Source organism: Cottoperca gobio, chromosome 4 (genome assembly GCF_900634415.1).
Source record: "Cottoperca gobio chromosome 4, fCotGob3.1, whole genome shotgun sequence".
Lineage (NCBI taxonomy): Eukaryota > Metazoa > Chordata > Actinopteri > Perciformes > Bovichtidae > Cottoperca > Cottoperca gobio.
The window spans coordinates 20890846-20906599 of NC_041358.1; the positions used below are offsets into that span (position 1 = coordinate 20890846).

A 15754-nucleotide genomic window follows, 5' to 3' on the forward strand; every position below is an offset into this window, starting at 1 on the left:
CATTTACATAAATGCATACAGATAGAGAGGGAGAAGAAGAGAGGGAGAAGAAGAGAGAGGAAGAGAAGGAAGAGAGCAGGGAGGTGTCCCCCGGCAGTCTAAGCCTATAGCAGCATAACTAGGGGCTGATCCAGGGCAAACCTGAGCCAGCCCTAACTATAAGCTTTATCAAAAAGGAAAGTCTTTAGCCTGCTCTTAAATGTGGAGAGTGTGTCTGCCTCCCGAACACAAACTGGAAGCTGGTTCCACTGGAGAGGAGCTTGATAGCTGAAGGCTCTGGCTCCCATTGTACTCTTAGAGACTCTAGGAACCACAAGTAACCCTGCAGTCTGGGAGCGTAATGCTCTAGTTGGTTTATAAGGTACTATGAGATCTTTAAGATATGCTGGAGCCTGACCATTAATTGATTTGTAAGTCAGGAGAAGGATTTTGAATTCTATTCTGTATTTTACCGGGAGCCAGTGCAGAGCAGCGAATACAGGAGTAATATGATCCCGTTTCCTTGTTCTTGTCAATACACGTGCCGCTGCATTTTGGATCAACTGAAGAGTCTTAAGCGACTTTTTGGGACAACCTGATAACAATGAGTTGCAGTAATCCAGCCTTGAAGTAACAAATGCATGGACTAGTTTTTCTGCATCATTTTGAGACAGGATGTGTCTTATTTTTGCAATGATACGTAGATGATTATTTAAAATACTTGGCACTTTCGCCGTTAAGTGCCACTATTTTCACCCTTATTTTAAATAATGTCACATTTTCCCCGCCGTTTTATTTGTGCAAAACGCCGCTTTAAAAAAAAGTTTATTTTCCTCTGCAAAAATCACGTTTTTCTTTATGATAATGAGCTTCTCCTTCTGTTTTGCATAGCCAATAAGTCAAGAAGAGTGAAGAGTAAAGCCAGACCAAAACAATGCATAGTTGTCTTTTAAAATAGCCTGTGTTAACCACCAGCCTTCCATGTCTTTTAAAATAACAACCAGTACAACCGGTAACAAGTAACAACAGGTACCAAAGAGTGGTTGAGCACGTGAGGCTTAAGTTGCAGCTGGAGCCCAGGTGTGCCGGTGACGTGGAGTGGTAGTGGAAAACTACAGAGGTGCAGCAGGTATAAATAGAGGTAGAAGTAAGGAGTTTCTAAAAACAAAGGTTGCTTTGACTGTACTTTTACCTTTTCTTACTCACTTTCATACATGGTCCATATAAGTGTTATTCATTGTAATACTTGAGGTGATTTTGTTCACATGTTGTGACACGCAATCATGTGTTACACAACCTGAGGAAAACCAGTTAGGCCACATTATTTGACTGTTCTATAATTACATTGTGCTCATTTGCCTTTTAGCTCACTGCACACAGTCAAGTCAGTGCGGACAGGCTGTAAATCAAGCCTTAACGCCTGTTTTCTTAAAATATTCTTTCCTGAGGACCGACTTCATCCACTGACCTTTGCAGAATCTTCAGGAGTGTTTAGTTGATACTCGGCTATGAAAACAGAAGACAGTAATAATGGAAAACGATCATGGTGAGTTAATCAAGCAGTAATGTTGAAGACAAATGTTGCTGCGTAGTTTAACCTGCTTCGAGGTGTAATAACTTAAAGTACTTTAGTAGTAACAAGGACTTGATATGTTGTAAAAAGTGAATTTTTCTAAAGGCATTCTTCTTTATATTACTTATATTATGCATTGATCAGTACAACATGCAGATCTATTCTGAGGTAAAATCGGCTTAATCAAGCCACATTGAACAAAAAGCATTTCCTTCACCTTAAACATTACTAACATAATGATGCAAGACAGTTAAGTCTTTACGTGTCTTGATATGTATTTAAAAAACAAACAAAAGCAAAATGCCAGTAAATGCCATGGATTTACAATTACACACAGACGGGTTCCCAGAATAATCTTCTTCCTTGAAGGTTAAACTCCTCCCCAGAAGTGTTATGTAAGTACTGAGTCGTAAGAAAAAAAATGACACATACACTTTTGGATTGCTATTTGCTACTTTTGTTTAATGTATACTGTGTTTTCGGAAAGGGCTGATTGCTTGGTTTTCATCCACACAACTTAACGACGCTGTGCTTCCATGGGTCCTGAGCAGATTTCCATGACATAGTCGCGTCCTCTAGCAATGCTAAAGTACATGCGTCACAAGCTTACACAAACATCGACAGAGAGCTGAACCCAGCATGCCGTTCGGTGGAGACGGTTGACAGAGTTCCTCTTTCAAAACATAACATAACTATGTTCTGTAGATCTCATTAGCTCACACTCGACACTGCACTTCCTCGGGTCCTCAGCAATACACCCGTCAAGTGTGAAGTCGATCGAAGGAAGGTTGTCGAGAAAATCGAAGGACACATAGACAGACAGAGACTCCTTCCGTTCAGCCTGGTCTCCTAAGAAATTACGTTTTCCAGACAATTGAACTGTTTTGTGAAATAACATAACAAACATATTCATCTCAAGCCAAACTAGCATAAAAAAACATAGTACCAAGTTGTTTTGTTGCCTAAACATAACCTTGCCTTTGTTTTGTTCTCCTTCAATTTACAACGTTAACCAAGTGTTTAAAACAGCGAGTGTAATCCGGGAGAAATGATGTTTTCCTCAAATATAATTGAAAATGCATTTTAGTTGTATAGGATTGTAATTTAGTAGGAGATAGTGTTGTTACATTTTAGTTAGATATCTACATATATTTAAAAGAGATGGACAAAATGTTACAAACTCCTTTCATTTTGATGTAGTTCAATATGATACTATTACAAAGTACAGCCTCTGAACGTAGAACAGAATCACGTTAAAACATGTAAGATCGTGAGTACCCATTTCTAAGAAATGAAGCACTTGTTATTGTGTTGCACTGCGCTACATCACACACGTTTTGTCAGGTGACTGCCTGCATTTGCAGTATCGGTTTCATGTGTTTTAGCACAAATGACATAGACAAGTGATGAGTCAGTCTCATCTGATTTTGTTGGTTTTTCTTCCTTGTAGCTTTTTTTCATTTTGCCTCAAAATGATTTGTTTTAGTCAAGGGTCATTCTAAAAATGCTTTGTCTCACCTTACTCTTATTCTTCAGACTTTGTCTCTCATATCAAAGGGATTAATAAAGTCAAAAATAACTCTACCATAAAGTCCTTAAGAAACAACACAGGCAAAAGTTTCTAAGAGCATTCCTCTGTCAGTCAGCCAACGCAGCAGAGACACCTGCTGTGATAACCTTGTCATTGTTGGTTATGTTTTTCATCTCAACAGACATGATGTTCTACTGATCAGTATGAGGGATACTGCTGACATACTTTTATGAAAGTTTCTAAGCCAATTTGATCATAACAAAATGCATTGTCATCAAGACAACGAAGCTGTTCAGCAAAGTTATTGAAAACTTTACATTTAGGTAAAACTGTCAATTCTCTATTTCTTCACTTCTGGTCCAAACGTTTTTCATTTGTCTTTTAGGAGAGGGAGAGAGCTTCACCCTGTCGGAGGTCAGACTCATCCTGATTGGTGGGAGATGGGCTGGCAAGAGCTCCTCTGGCAACACAATACTGAGAAATGAAAGGTTTGAGTGTGGCCGAACCAGAACTGCTCAGTCTGAAGTGAGGCATGAGGTGGTCGAGGGCAGGCAGCTCATCGTGGTCGATGTTCCAGGATGGAGCAGCTCCCTCTCCCTCACTGAGATCCCAGAGGGGGACAAGCAACGATTTAAACTCATCGCGTCCAAGTGTCTGCCCGGACCAAATGTTTTCCTTCTTGTTATTCCCATAGACACAGCTTTCTCTGTGACTAGGAGGAAGACCGTGGAGGAGCACATGAAGCTCCTGGGAGAGCGGGTTTGGAGATACACCATGGTGCTGTTCACCTGTGGGGATTTCCTCCGGAAGAAGACCATAGAGCAGCACATTGAGAGTGAAGGAGACTCACTCAAGTGGTTAATAGAAAGATGCAGAAACAGGTACCATGTGTTTAACAACAAGGACAGGAGTGGTTCTGATCTGAGTAGATCTCAGGTGACACAGCTGCTGGAGAAGATAGATGAGATGGTGTGGCACAACAATGGCAAATACTACGAGGTAGATGAGCAGACGTTAAACATCATTAAAGTGAAGCAACAAGAAGTGGCTGAAAGGGCACAACTGAGAAGGAGGCGGTCCGAAGACCAAAGAGAAGTAATGCAAACCCTCATTCCAGGTGAATGTCACAGTGGGTCCACTCAAACAAATACTTCCTGTATTGTATATTTCTGTATAATGCTTACCTTAACTACTTTAAAGGAATAGTTTTAGATTCTGGGCAATATTATTTGCTTTCTTGCCGAGATTTAGACATCTGGTACCATCCAAGAAACATTTAGCCACATGACCCCCTGTGAAAATTGTCATCTCCACACTACTCAACTATTAATTTGCTTCCAATTTATTTTTCCATTTGCTAATTAAATGTATAATTTATTTTCATTTCCATGGTATCTGAGGTCCACTTTGGAATATAAGAAGTATCTGATAAATGGTGTAACAATTGTTAAAACATAATGCCGATTGAAAATGCCCAATTTAATTCATCTTTTAATATATTTTGGTATGGTAATGTATTGATGGATTTTATTAGTCACATTATTTATACATTTATTAATACATATTTACATTGTCAAATTAAATACTAATAAATTGTTTTATATAACTTTAATAGCAGGCTCTTAAGGAGTGTGTAAAATTCAATAATCAATCTTTGTTTTCTCCAACAGAAGAGAAGAAAACTCTCCCAAAACTCCAGATGATTCTTTTGGGAAGCCGAAACGTTGGGAAAACCTCAGTAGGGAACACAGTCTTGGGAATCAAACATCAAGAAGAAGGAATAAGAACGTCATGCTCGGTGGCCCAGAAGGGTTTTGTGGGTAAAACTGAAACAACTCTTGTTGACACTCCAGGGTGGTGGAAAGGCTTCCCTGCGCTTGACACTCCTGAAGTGATCAAAGATGAGATTATACGCAGCCTGTTTCTGTGCCTCCCTGGGCCTCAGGTCTTCCTGCTGGTGATAGACGCAGATGCCTCTTTTAATGCCAAACACTTAGATGCCCTGACAACACACATGGAGCTCCTTGGAGAAGGAGTATGGAGACACACCGTTATCGTTTTCACCAGAGGAGACTGGCTGGGAACACACACCATAGAGGAGTACATCGAAGGGGAGGGAGAGGCGTTGCAATCTCTAGTTGAACAATGTGGAAACAGATATCATGTCATTGATAACAAGAATACGGATGATGGTACTCAAATCACGGAGCTGCTGGAGAAAATTACTGAGACTGTGGCTGGAAATGATTGGGAGCGTTTTGTCCTGGATGAGAAGATGATTCTGACCACTGAAGAGAGAAGAAGAAGTGTGGATGAAAGAGCAACACTGAGGCAAAGTCAAGTCATGGTCAAAAGAAAATTCCTCAGAGGTAATATAGCTAGTAAATAAATACTAGCCCGATTTTTATTCAAACATGGTGGAAGGGTGTAGCATGGGCCAAGGAAGAACCCATTAAACCTTTGAACGGGTCCGATTCCGAATTAGTGGCCGGATACATGCATCATTTTTGACCAATGGAAACGGCCTTGGTAGAGGTCTGCGCTCCATGAGTGACCTTCTAGTTAAGTAATCATCCCATTTCAGTGTCAGTGTCTACTTGTGACTAACTGAAAACTTGGAGGGACAATATTACCAGCTACAGTGCTGTAGACTCTTAGTCTTTCTAAAACATATTGATAGACAAAAAAGTCAATATTTGCTTTATGGGCAATTATTGTTTTTGCAGTAATAGCAACTCAATGTATTTGCAGTCCTTATTTGTCTCTCTATCTAAACAAATGTTCTTTGTTACTCGCCTTTCCTGCTTAAGATTCAACCATATTTTTACCAAATGATTATTTACGGAGAAATCTGTTCATTGGTATCGTGTGTACAAGATGTGACGTGTTTTTCAGCCTGCGGTTGTTTTTCTTCTCAGATTCCAGTAAAGAATTACATGAGCTGACGTTCGTGATGCTTGGTCAGGCGAGTTTTGGAAAAAGTGCAACAGGAAATAACATCCTGCGTAAAGAAGTGTTCGCCACCTGTCAGAATGAGATCTGTCAGGTGGAGAAGGAGGAAGTTGCTGGCAGACTCGTCACAGTGATCGACACCCCGGGGTGGCGGAAGGATCCCTGCAACTGCACTGAAGATATGGACAAAGAAATTGCACGAGGTCTGTCGCTGAGCCCATCAGGGTTTCATGCTGTTTTGCTGGTTGTCCCCTTGGACCTGACATTCAGAGAAGCTCAGCAGGCCGCCCTGGAGGAACACATGAACCTCTTTGATGTCAGCATCTGGAAACACACCATGGTTCTGTTCACATATGGAGACAGACTGGCAGATAAATCCATCGAGGAGCACATTGAGAGGGAGCATAGCGCGCTACGCTGGTTAATAGACAAGTGTGAGAACAGATACCATGTTGTGAACAATATGAAGAAAGCTGCTATGGGTCAGGTTACAGAGTTGTTTGAGAAGACAGAAGAAATGGTGGAAGGGAGCAGCCAACAGCTCTTCTGCCCTGACATGAAAAAAATCTACGAAAGAATTGATGAGAAATTCAGGAGGACGCAGCTCAAACATGTCCTGAAGCAACGACTGGCTGAGGAGTACAGTAGGAGAGAGGTGAAGTTGATGACGGGCTTCAGGGAAACACTTCTCGAGCTGCAAGCTGAGATCAAGAGAAGTGCGACAACCACTAGATCCAAGACCCTGCGTGAGTATTACGCTGTGATGGGTGATGATTCATTTGTTTTTTTCCATCATAATATAAATATTCTGTTGTTTTAACCTTTTGTTTTGTTGATAAATTGTTAGTTGGTGACATGACCAAGATCAAAGCCAAAGGCATTGGTCAGAAGAAGAAAGATGGAAATGTCAAGGAGGAAAACATAGACTCAAAATTCAGCCAAAAGATCGAAAAGCTGAATAAGGACATACAAATGAAATCCTCAGAGCTACTTCGGAGCAGCTTCGACTTCCTGATCCCAAGCTGTAAGTACTAATGAGATCCTAATTGTGCATTCACAGTAGCTCTAAGCATGACCTCACAGTTCTGTTGTCTCATTGACAGTGAAAGGAGAGAGTCCAGCACCATCTATCTCTAAGCCTTCGACAGACAAGAACCATCCCATCGACAACTTTGATAAAGTTCTAGGTTGGCTGTCCACACTTCAGATCGGCACAAATGTAGAGAACCAGTTGACCCTCAACTTCTCAGACTTCTCTCAGACGTCAGGATACAGATCTGTGGTTCCACTCGACGGCTTGGACTTCGACACAGAAAATATTCTTGAATGAACAGTGTCAATGGGCTGATGTAAGGAAAAACAAATGCCTTTTAGCAATGCAGAGTTTGCTTTCAGGGGATTCTCGATGGTTTAACAAAAAGGTAGACCTACGGTAAACATAATGGAAGAAATAATACCATGTAATCACAATATGATACAGCACTTGGAGACCTTTTCTGAAAGATGAATGTGGTAAATAGGGGAGGTGCTAAGAATTTTGAATATTAAACAAGCATTGGGAAATGTAAATTATGGTTTTAACAGTAAACAAGATCATATCTATTAGGTTTATTATCCAGGTCCTTAACATGTTTATATAAAGATTGTACAGGCTTTCATATTGTATCGGTGGTAACCGACCAAGTGGTTACAGTATGTTTTATCTGTGAAAGTCATATCTTTTTTTCACAACAAAGTAATCTATATATGTATTTGTGTGTATATATACCTTTTATAATTAAATATTCATATCATTTCTGTATGCTGCACTTATATTGGTTTGGCTTATTTGAAGCTATTGTACTGCACTTAACATGATTACAGCAATTTGAAGCTAATGTACTTGCAAGATTATTGCTGTTCAGAGTGGTATCCTCATGATTGTTTGCACTTACTGTAAGTCGCTTTGGACAAAAGTGTCAGCTATATTATTTTGTTGTCTTTAAAACTTAAATAAACAATAAAAAGAATAATCAAAAAAAAGAATACTCATTCAGTGTTAACATACATGTACTTTAACAATGCCAGCGAATGATTACAAATGTCCCTCTCAAATAATGTTGGGAGAAAATGTTATGAAAATATTTGGCCAGATATATCTACATCGGGCTCCTGTGTAACATATATGATAACTTTACCATGTATAGTAGCCTATTTGAGATTTCTATAAATATGCTTTGTATGAGATAGATCAGATAGAGATATCAGATAGACACATCATTTTAAATGATGTGTCTATCTGCAAACACGTGCGAGTAGAAGCGATCCCAAAAACGTACGGAGAAAGAAAAATAATAATTTCGCGTAAAAATCAAATATGTGATTAATCACACAAATATACTGTAAATGTCTCTAAACTCCAGTCATAAAAAGAAAATGTACGCTGCTGTTTGCTATTTTCTCCACTAGAGAGCGACAAACCCGCGCGACCAGAAACATACGCTGACGTCATTTTCATGAGACGGAAGTGAGGAATTGTAGTCGTTAGAAATCCTGACATGACAAATCAAACTGAATTCTGAAAACATACACCAAGCCAAGTGAAAAAGAAACAGGTGGGTGCTTTGTGGGATAAACCATGATGTGTTCAGTGCTTATCTGTAATGAAAATATTAATTATGTCGCAGCTGACTGTTAGTCTGTGCTGGTTTGAATGAGCCCATCCCAATGTTGTTTAGTGGAAACGGAGCTAATTAGCAAGCTAACTGCAGTCGTAGGGCTGATTATGTTCAGTGTTTTAACCTTACGGAGGGCTAAACATATACATACCGATGATCAGATAGCAGCTGAGCTTATCATGTTGACCTGTCATAACTTCTGATCCCGTGTGTCAGCTGTGCGTCTGTGTAATGTAAACGTTACTCAGGCCTAACCCTGAATATCGTTCCTCATTTTCCATCATAAACAGATCTTTTGGGAAGTCTCCTGCACAAACAGAAAGGATGGTAAGATATTTACTCATTTTCTTTTGAAATGTATGTGTATTCACTGCTTGTACAGTGTTCATAGTGTAAATGTAGCCACCCATTATTTATAACAACCCTAAACCTGCAGATTGAACTGTGCTTTCTCTACCTCACCCTTTTTTGTGTGCCTTTGACAGCATGGCAGAGTGAAGGTTAAATCTACAGCCCAGCAGGAAGAGGAGAAAAGAAAGGACAGGGAGAAGAAACTGAAGATATACGTGGCTGCACGAGATGCCTGTTTCTCTAAGGTCCTTTTAGAAAGTCATATTTATACCATATATACCATACAGTATATTTCCTATGATACTGCTAGTGTTATTCTATATTCTTGCAATTTTTAAAAACAAATCCCATGAACAAACAACAATTAAATGAATAAGTATTATCTGTAAGCCTGATACAGTTTACCATCTCACCATTGCACGAGGTGACATGTTCTCCATTACCATGAACATGGAACTTCATTCATTCTAGTTTGTTTTTCTTTGCCAATTTCACACCCGCTCCTGTTGCTGTAAATACTCACTTGAGCACCAAAGGTCCATTTACCCAGTGCCCAGCTGTTATAGGAAATTACTTTACAAATGGGCTCTGGGCTGAGAGCCACACACAGGATAGGGAAGTCCGAAAGAATTTAGAGACGGACTAAAAAATAAAGAATAACACCAGCCTTATCTATTATATGGCAGTCCATATGTGACAGCTAAAGTACAGTATTTAAACCAAATGTCATGCTTAGTGCTTATTGAATAGTTTCACTGACTAAGCTGTGCCTATTTATCCGCTTCATGTTTGTTTAGTTAATTTGCTAATTTCCTACATTTTTTGTGTGTGTGCCTGTCGCATTGTTTATTTGCCTTCCTCATTTTTCTCATGACAGAGAAAGGAGGGTATTTGGGATGATGAGGCTCTCCAGATCTCCCAGCAGCTACTATCCTCCAATCCTGACTTTGCAACCCTCTGGAACTACAGAAGAGAGATCCTAATGCACCTGGAGACTGTGAAGTGAGATCATTACCAGTTATCTTGTCACCTGTAAATTCACAGTTTAACACTTTTTGAATGGTAAATCATCATCATCAGAGATATGACAGGAGAATTGTGTTCTTGTTTCTCGTTGTCCGCTGCAGGGACGAGGATGAAGTGCAAAAGATTTACGAGGCTGAGCTGTCATTTCTTGAGTCTTGCCTGAAGGTGAAGCCAAAGTCCTACGGCAGCTGGCACCACCGTTGTTGGGTCTCAACCCGGTTGCCTCGACCGGACTGGGCCAGAGAGCTCAACTTGTGTGACCAATGCTTGAACCTGGACGACCGCAACTGTGAGTAATGGAGTAGAAAAAGGAAACTGGAGGGAATAAGGAGTATGTTGAAAAATCTGAATCATTTTGCAATTTCTTTGTAATTTATCTCGACCTGATATTTTACTGCCTCCTTCCGTCCATGTCTCGCACCATATTTGACCAGTCCATTGCTGGGATTATCGCCGGATGGTTGTGAAGATGTCCGGTGTGCCTGTGGATAAGGAGTTGGCGTTTACTGATCGTCTTATTGGCTCCAACTTCTCCAACTACTCCAGCTGGCATTACCGCAGCACCCTGCTGCCACTGCTCCACCCAGAGTCCCCTGAGCCTCCATCACCTTGCTGCAAGCCTCCCCAGTCCTCCCCTCCACCTTCTCCGCAAATCCACTCCCATCGGGTCTGTGAAGAGCAGCTCCTCAAAGGTAAACTTAACAACAACTCCGCAAATGAATGGCCAGCGTGTGTAGTCCGCAATACCTAATAACAACCACCAGGGGGCAGTCTGAGGCTTTACAATGGCTATAAATAGTAGAACTTTGCAAGCCATGTCTGCTGTGTAATACAACACCTGTAGCATCTTACTATACCCATTATGTGTTTTATTTTCAGAATATGAGCTTGTACAGAATGCTTTCTTCACTGACCCTAACGACCAGAGTGCTTGGTTCTACTATCGCTGGTTGCTAGGCAGAGGTATGTCTTAAATATACACACATTTATAAAAGTTCTTAGCCATTTTTCGGTGCATGCAATTATTTGCTTTGTCATTTGTCAAACATGAGTTTCACAAACAACGTTTTCTGCCTTTTTAACAGCGGAACGTGAAGAGATGATAAGCTGTGTGTACGTCAGTCGGGATGAGGAGAGAGTGGCGGTCGCCTTCTCTCGGCCTGTTAATGTGAGAATCTTCACTTGGTTTCATGAAATAATGCTTACATGTTTTTAACAAGCCATTACACACATTTCTCTACACCAAGTCTACTTTTCTTTCCCAACTCTACACACACACACACACACACACACACACACACACACACACACACACACACACACACAGTTGATCTCAAATTCAAAATGCAACGTTTAGAGCCCGACATGCAATCACTGTAGTACATTGAGTAAAATAGAAGAAAGTACACTTGAAGCGTGAAAATATACTCTGACCCTTTTCTGTTCCGTGAAAGAGACGACAGAAACAAAATGTTGCAATAGGCTTCAGTAGGTTTTATGTTCCTAAACTAAAGACCTTCAAGTAATAAAATAAAAAAAACATATATTCATACAGGAATAGCTCCACATACAGATTAAAGCAGTGCTTGTTAACCTTGTCTTCTACATTTGGCCACAAGTTCTTCTCCACATTACATATCGAGTCCTCCTAATGTCCTCCAGCCCCCTTTCCTCACCTGGAACAACTCTTTCATATGGCCAAATTAGTGGTTTATGTTCTTTTATTTTATGAGCAGAATGTAGCAACTTGCAGTACAATTCACACTAAAGTTGTGTTTTGTCAGGTTCTGAATTTCAATGTAAAAGTTGGACAGTCAACACGAGCAGTTTGGCTTGTAAATATGGTGGTCGAGTGAGAAAACATTTGTTTGATTTACTTTATCAAAGTTCTCCACAGTTTGCTCCACACTGACTGCTGTATGCTGACTTTGTGAAGAGTTTTGAAACAGTGTGTGTAACCACATGTAATGTAGTGTCCATGTGGTACCCCGCGTTTACTGAGCGACCTGTCTTCTCTCCTCCGCTCCGTTAGGCGCAGTCTGTCGGCCTGCTGCTGGTCCTCGACGGTCTGCCCCAGAGAGTGGAGTGGAGCAGCGTCCACCCTCGCTTCAAACACAGCCCTGTCTGGGTATCCTTTTTCCATTGGCTGCTCACGCCACAGACATCGTTGTTGACTGTCACCGTGCGCTGCTGGTTGAACAGGATGCAGGTTTAACATTCTCGTCATTCTTTACATACCACGTGCTGATAAGACGTTGTGGTGTGTGAAAAGGAGTACCGTAAAGGAGTGTGATGTGCAGTGAGACTTCCCGTCAGTGCACAGTAACACGGAGGACAGCAGGTTTAGTGTAGAAGACAGCTGATGGAGATGCATTTTTAGGAGTAAGGGAATTCTCCACAGCTACCTTGAGTGCTGTTTGTATCTGTGTTCAGAGGCTGAGCTTCCTTCATTCCAATAAGGTAGTTAAATTCACGAGACACCATTTGGAAAAAATGATTCTGTCTTTTTGTTTTTTTATGTCCTATTCAAACATAATATCTATAATTAGCACGGCATAGTGGGTGTTAATATTTTGATGCAGCGGAGTGTAGTTTGCTCAGCTGTCATGGAAATGGATGTTAACATGCGAGTCAAGTAGCTGTTATTATATATTTTGTATTATCATCTTTATTCATTCATTCATAATCCCATGTTTAACACACTTTTTGAGAGCAGCTGTGGCCAGACACTTTTCATTCTGGTCCCTCACTCAGGGATTGTATGTATATTTGGCCTTATCTGTTTATTTCGTTTTTTAATTAAATTAGTTTAAATTCAGTTTCTTTCTATTAGTGTCAGAATGTTTTATTGGTCTAATCTAAATTCAATTTTAAAAGCCTTGATTGTCTAATTTATTGTTTTGCCATTAAGGATGTTGTATTTGTTGTCATACTGCGCAGCTCTTTTTTTTTTTTTAACCTAACGCGTGCTCAGATCTGTGATCTTCCTCCTGGAACGATAAGCGACATCCCAAATGAACACAACCTGACTGTGCACTGGACTGAAAAACCCACGCACAGAGACTGTGCTCTGTACACAGGTGATGCATATCATGCTCTTCTTTACATGTTCTGTTTCGAGGCTGGACCACAAATGTGTACTTCCTCGAGCGTCATCTCACTGTGACCTTTTAACCTCCACAGGTCGATCTGAAAGTTGGTGTCGGGACTCTGCCACGGATCAGGAGCTTTTCAGGTATTGTCTTGACACAGTGACGGCACATTGTGTAGTTCTCTTTAAGGAGTAAGAACTGAGTGTGTTCTTTCTCTGTAGGAGTGAACTCTCGGTAGAGAAGACCTCCGTGTTGCAGTCAGAGCTGCAATCATGCAACCAGCTACAAGAACTGGAGCCACTCAATAAGTGTAAGCACAGAACTAAATCCCTAACGTCACATAAATGCACAATCCTGAAGTTTGCAGCCGCTGATTGTGCTGTTTTCATGTAGCCATTGAAACCCTTCCCTTGCCTTGGCAGGGTGCTTATTGACCATTATCCTCCTGATGAGGGCACTAGACCCTCTGGGATATGAAAAAGAGACACTTGCTCATTTCCAAACATTGAGAGTGAGTACCAATCATATGCAGTCAATGACACTGACTAGGAAATAGATCACTGACTGAAAGTTGTTATTTTCTGCTCCAGGAAGTGGATTCCATGCGCTCTGCATATTACAGTGACCTTTGCAGCAAGTTTATGATTGAAAACACCATCCTGAAAATGGAGTATGCTGAAGTGCGTGTCTTCAGTATTTCTGACAAGGTTGGTTCAGATTCATGACAATTAAACTTGCTTATATAGAAGTACTATGTAGTATATGGAAGTTCTGATGAGTCATTTCTCCTATTTGTTCTTTCTTCTAACAGAGTCTGACTACATTATGCCATCTGGACCAGCTGTTATTGGTTACCCATATCAATCTGTCCTCCAATCAGTTGCAGCGGCTGCCTCTTCAGTTCGCCATGTTGCAGTGCCTGGAGGTGACAAAGCTCTCATTTCAAACCTATTATATGTCCTACACAGGCAGTGTTTCTTCTCTTCTTCTGGACAGCTGAAAAGATACATAATGATTACTTCTTTTTCTGAAACATATTTGATTTAACAATGTTCACGCTTGCAGGTCTTGGAGGCTGACGATAACTCTATAGAAAACCTGGAAGGAGTGTATCACCTTCCCAAACTGGAGGAAGTCCTCTTGAAGAATAACAGTATCCTTAAATCTTCTCTGGAGGACGTCCTGTCCTGGATCTGTGTTAACCCTGTAGCATAAGTGTGAGAGAGATCAGTTCATATTATCTCTGTGTACTCCTCTCATACAAGTGCATGAGTGTACAAGTGACTCTAGACACGTGCACGGCTCAATGCTGCAAAACAGCGCCGCTAAAGAGCGCGAGCAGCACAAGGGTGTCTTTGACTCTTCAGCTTTAATGCATGAATAATTAATTTTCACCTGAAACGTTGTTTAGCAACTTCACAGACCTAGCAGCATCATTAAGACGGGAAGAGACACCTAACAGCACGTCTTCTCCTTTAGGCTTCACTTCCCCTGATGCACTCGAGAGGAATTAATGTGTTTTCCAGGTTATGTCACTGAGGCTACATTCAAGTTTAGTTTTTGTAATGACAGTTGACTTCCAGTTTCAGTGCATACCTTCTAATGCAAATTCAGGCCTCCAGGTTTTATATTTAGAAAAATTAATTAATATTCAAGTGTCATATTTGACATGTGGATCTTACGTTTGCACCAGTGTTGGGAATATGCGCGCTCTATCTCCCCTCTGTTCGCGCTGCTAATGTTACTAACTACAGCACACACACACACACACACACATCAAGGCTTTTTCATTCACTCAAATGCACAGAAATCTCCACTTTGGCAGATCTTCAGCCGCTGGCCTCCTGCCCCAAGCTGAAGTGCCTTGATCTCCGTGGCAACCCTGTAACTCAGACGGACAACGTGGAGTCGAAGCTGGCGGAGCTGCTGCCCTCAGTCACAGACCTCCTGCTCTGATCTGCCACCATCTTCATCGCCGTCGTTCTATTGTCACTCACCGTTTTCCGCTGTGTTTGTTGTGTGTGAGAGAGAGAGAGAGCGAGAGAGCGAGAGAGCGAGAGCGAGAGCGAGAGCGAGAGAGAGAGAGAGAGAGAGAGAGAGAGAGAGAGAGAGAGAGAGAGAGAGAGAGAGAGAGAGAGAGAGAGAGAGAGAGAGAGAGAGAGAGAGAGAGAGAGAGAGAGAGAGAGAGAGAGAGAGAGAGAGAGAGAGAGAGAGAGAGAGTTTTTTTCAACCGTATTGTGACTCTGTTTGTGCCACTTGTTTGGGGAGACTGTCAATCACACATATCCCGGAGAGTCTGAAAGCCGGATGCCTCAGGGCATAAGTCAGAAACCTCTCAACACAAGTCTGACTGTGGGCCTTCATTCAGACGAAGACGAAGGTGCCCCCCTCACCCACCCTTAATATACTACTGGATGCCTATGTGATCGTGATTATGTAATATGATCCCATACACACTCAACCATTTTAGCCTAATATTGTTGTTCGACATAACTTAATTACATAAACAAAGGTCTGTCCAAAGGCACATATTAGTTTCTGACTCAACTGCTGTATCTCTTTAACCAAATATTTAGGCTGTTCTGTGAGCTCA

At 41.1% G+C, this 15754-nt stretch overlaps 2 protein-coding genes across 2 annotated transcripts; both read left to right on the top strand.

The window, feature by feature from the left end:
* The first annotated feature begins 1509 nt into the window (after positions 1-1509).
* On the top strand, positions 1510-7836 carry LOC115007463 (GTPase IMAP family member 8-like). The gene is made up of 6 exons (XM_029430342.1): positions 1510-1525; positions 3469-4200; positions 4754-5452; positions 6002-6781; positions 6907-7059; positions 7139-7836. Exons 1-6 carry the CDS (start codon positions 1510-1512, stop codon positions 7363-7365), a joined length of 2607 nt encoding a protein of 868 aa, XP_029286202.1. The 3' UTR covers positions 7366-7836.
* Positions 7837-8504: 668 nt separating this feature from the next.
* Positions 8505-15219, top strand: rabggta (Rab geranylgeranyltransferase subunit alpha). Its single transcript, XM_029430343.1, has 17 exons — positions 8505-8629; positions 8983-9019; positions 9178-9288; positions 9921-10045; positions 10171-10358; positions 10504-10761; positions 10949-11032; positions 11155-11237; positions 12102-12197; positions 13044-13149; positions 13253-13304; positions 13383-13471; positions 13584-13672; positions 13752-13868; positions 13973-14086; positions 14227-14314; positions 14969-15219. The coding sequence occupies exons 2-17, from the start codon at positions 9017-9019 to the stop codon at positions 15115-15117; spliced, it is 1752 nt and encodes a 583-aa protein (XP_029286203.1). The 5' UTR covers positions 8505-8629; positions 8983-9016; the 3' UTR covers positions 15118-15219.
* The last annotated feature ends 535 nt before the right edge of the window (positions 15220-15754 follow it).

What these genes read in the sequence shown, in the direction of transcription:
- LOC115007463 (XM_029430342.1), top strand. An exon ending in CAAAAGAAAATTCCTCAGAG is followed by an intron (nt 5,453 to 6,001) that starts GTAATATAGCTA and finishes TTTTCTTCTCAG; the next exon opens with ATTCCAGTAAAGAATTACAT. An exon ending in CACTAGATCCAAGACCCTGC is followed by an intron (nt 6,782 to 6,906) that starts GTGAGTATTACG and finishes CCAAGATCAAAG; the next exon opens with CCAAAGGCATTGGTCAGAAG.
- rabggta (XM_029430343.1), top strand. An exon ending in GAACCTGGACGACCGCAACT is followed by an intron (nt 10,359 to 10,503) that starts GTGAGTAATGGA and finishes ATATTTGACCAG; the next exon opens with TCCATTGCTGGGATTATCGC. An exon ending in TGAAGAGCAGCTCCTCAAAG is followed by an intron (nt 10,762 to 10,948) that starts GTAAACTTAACA and finishes TTTTATTTTCAG; the next exon opens with AATATGAGCTTGTACAGAAT.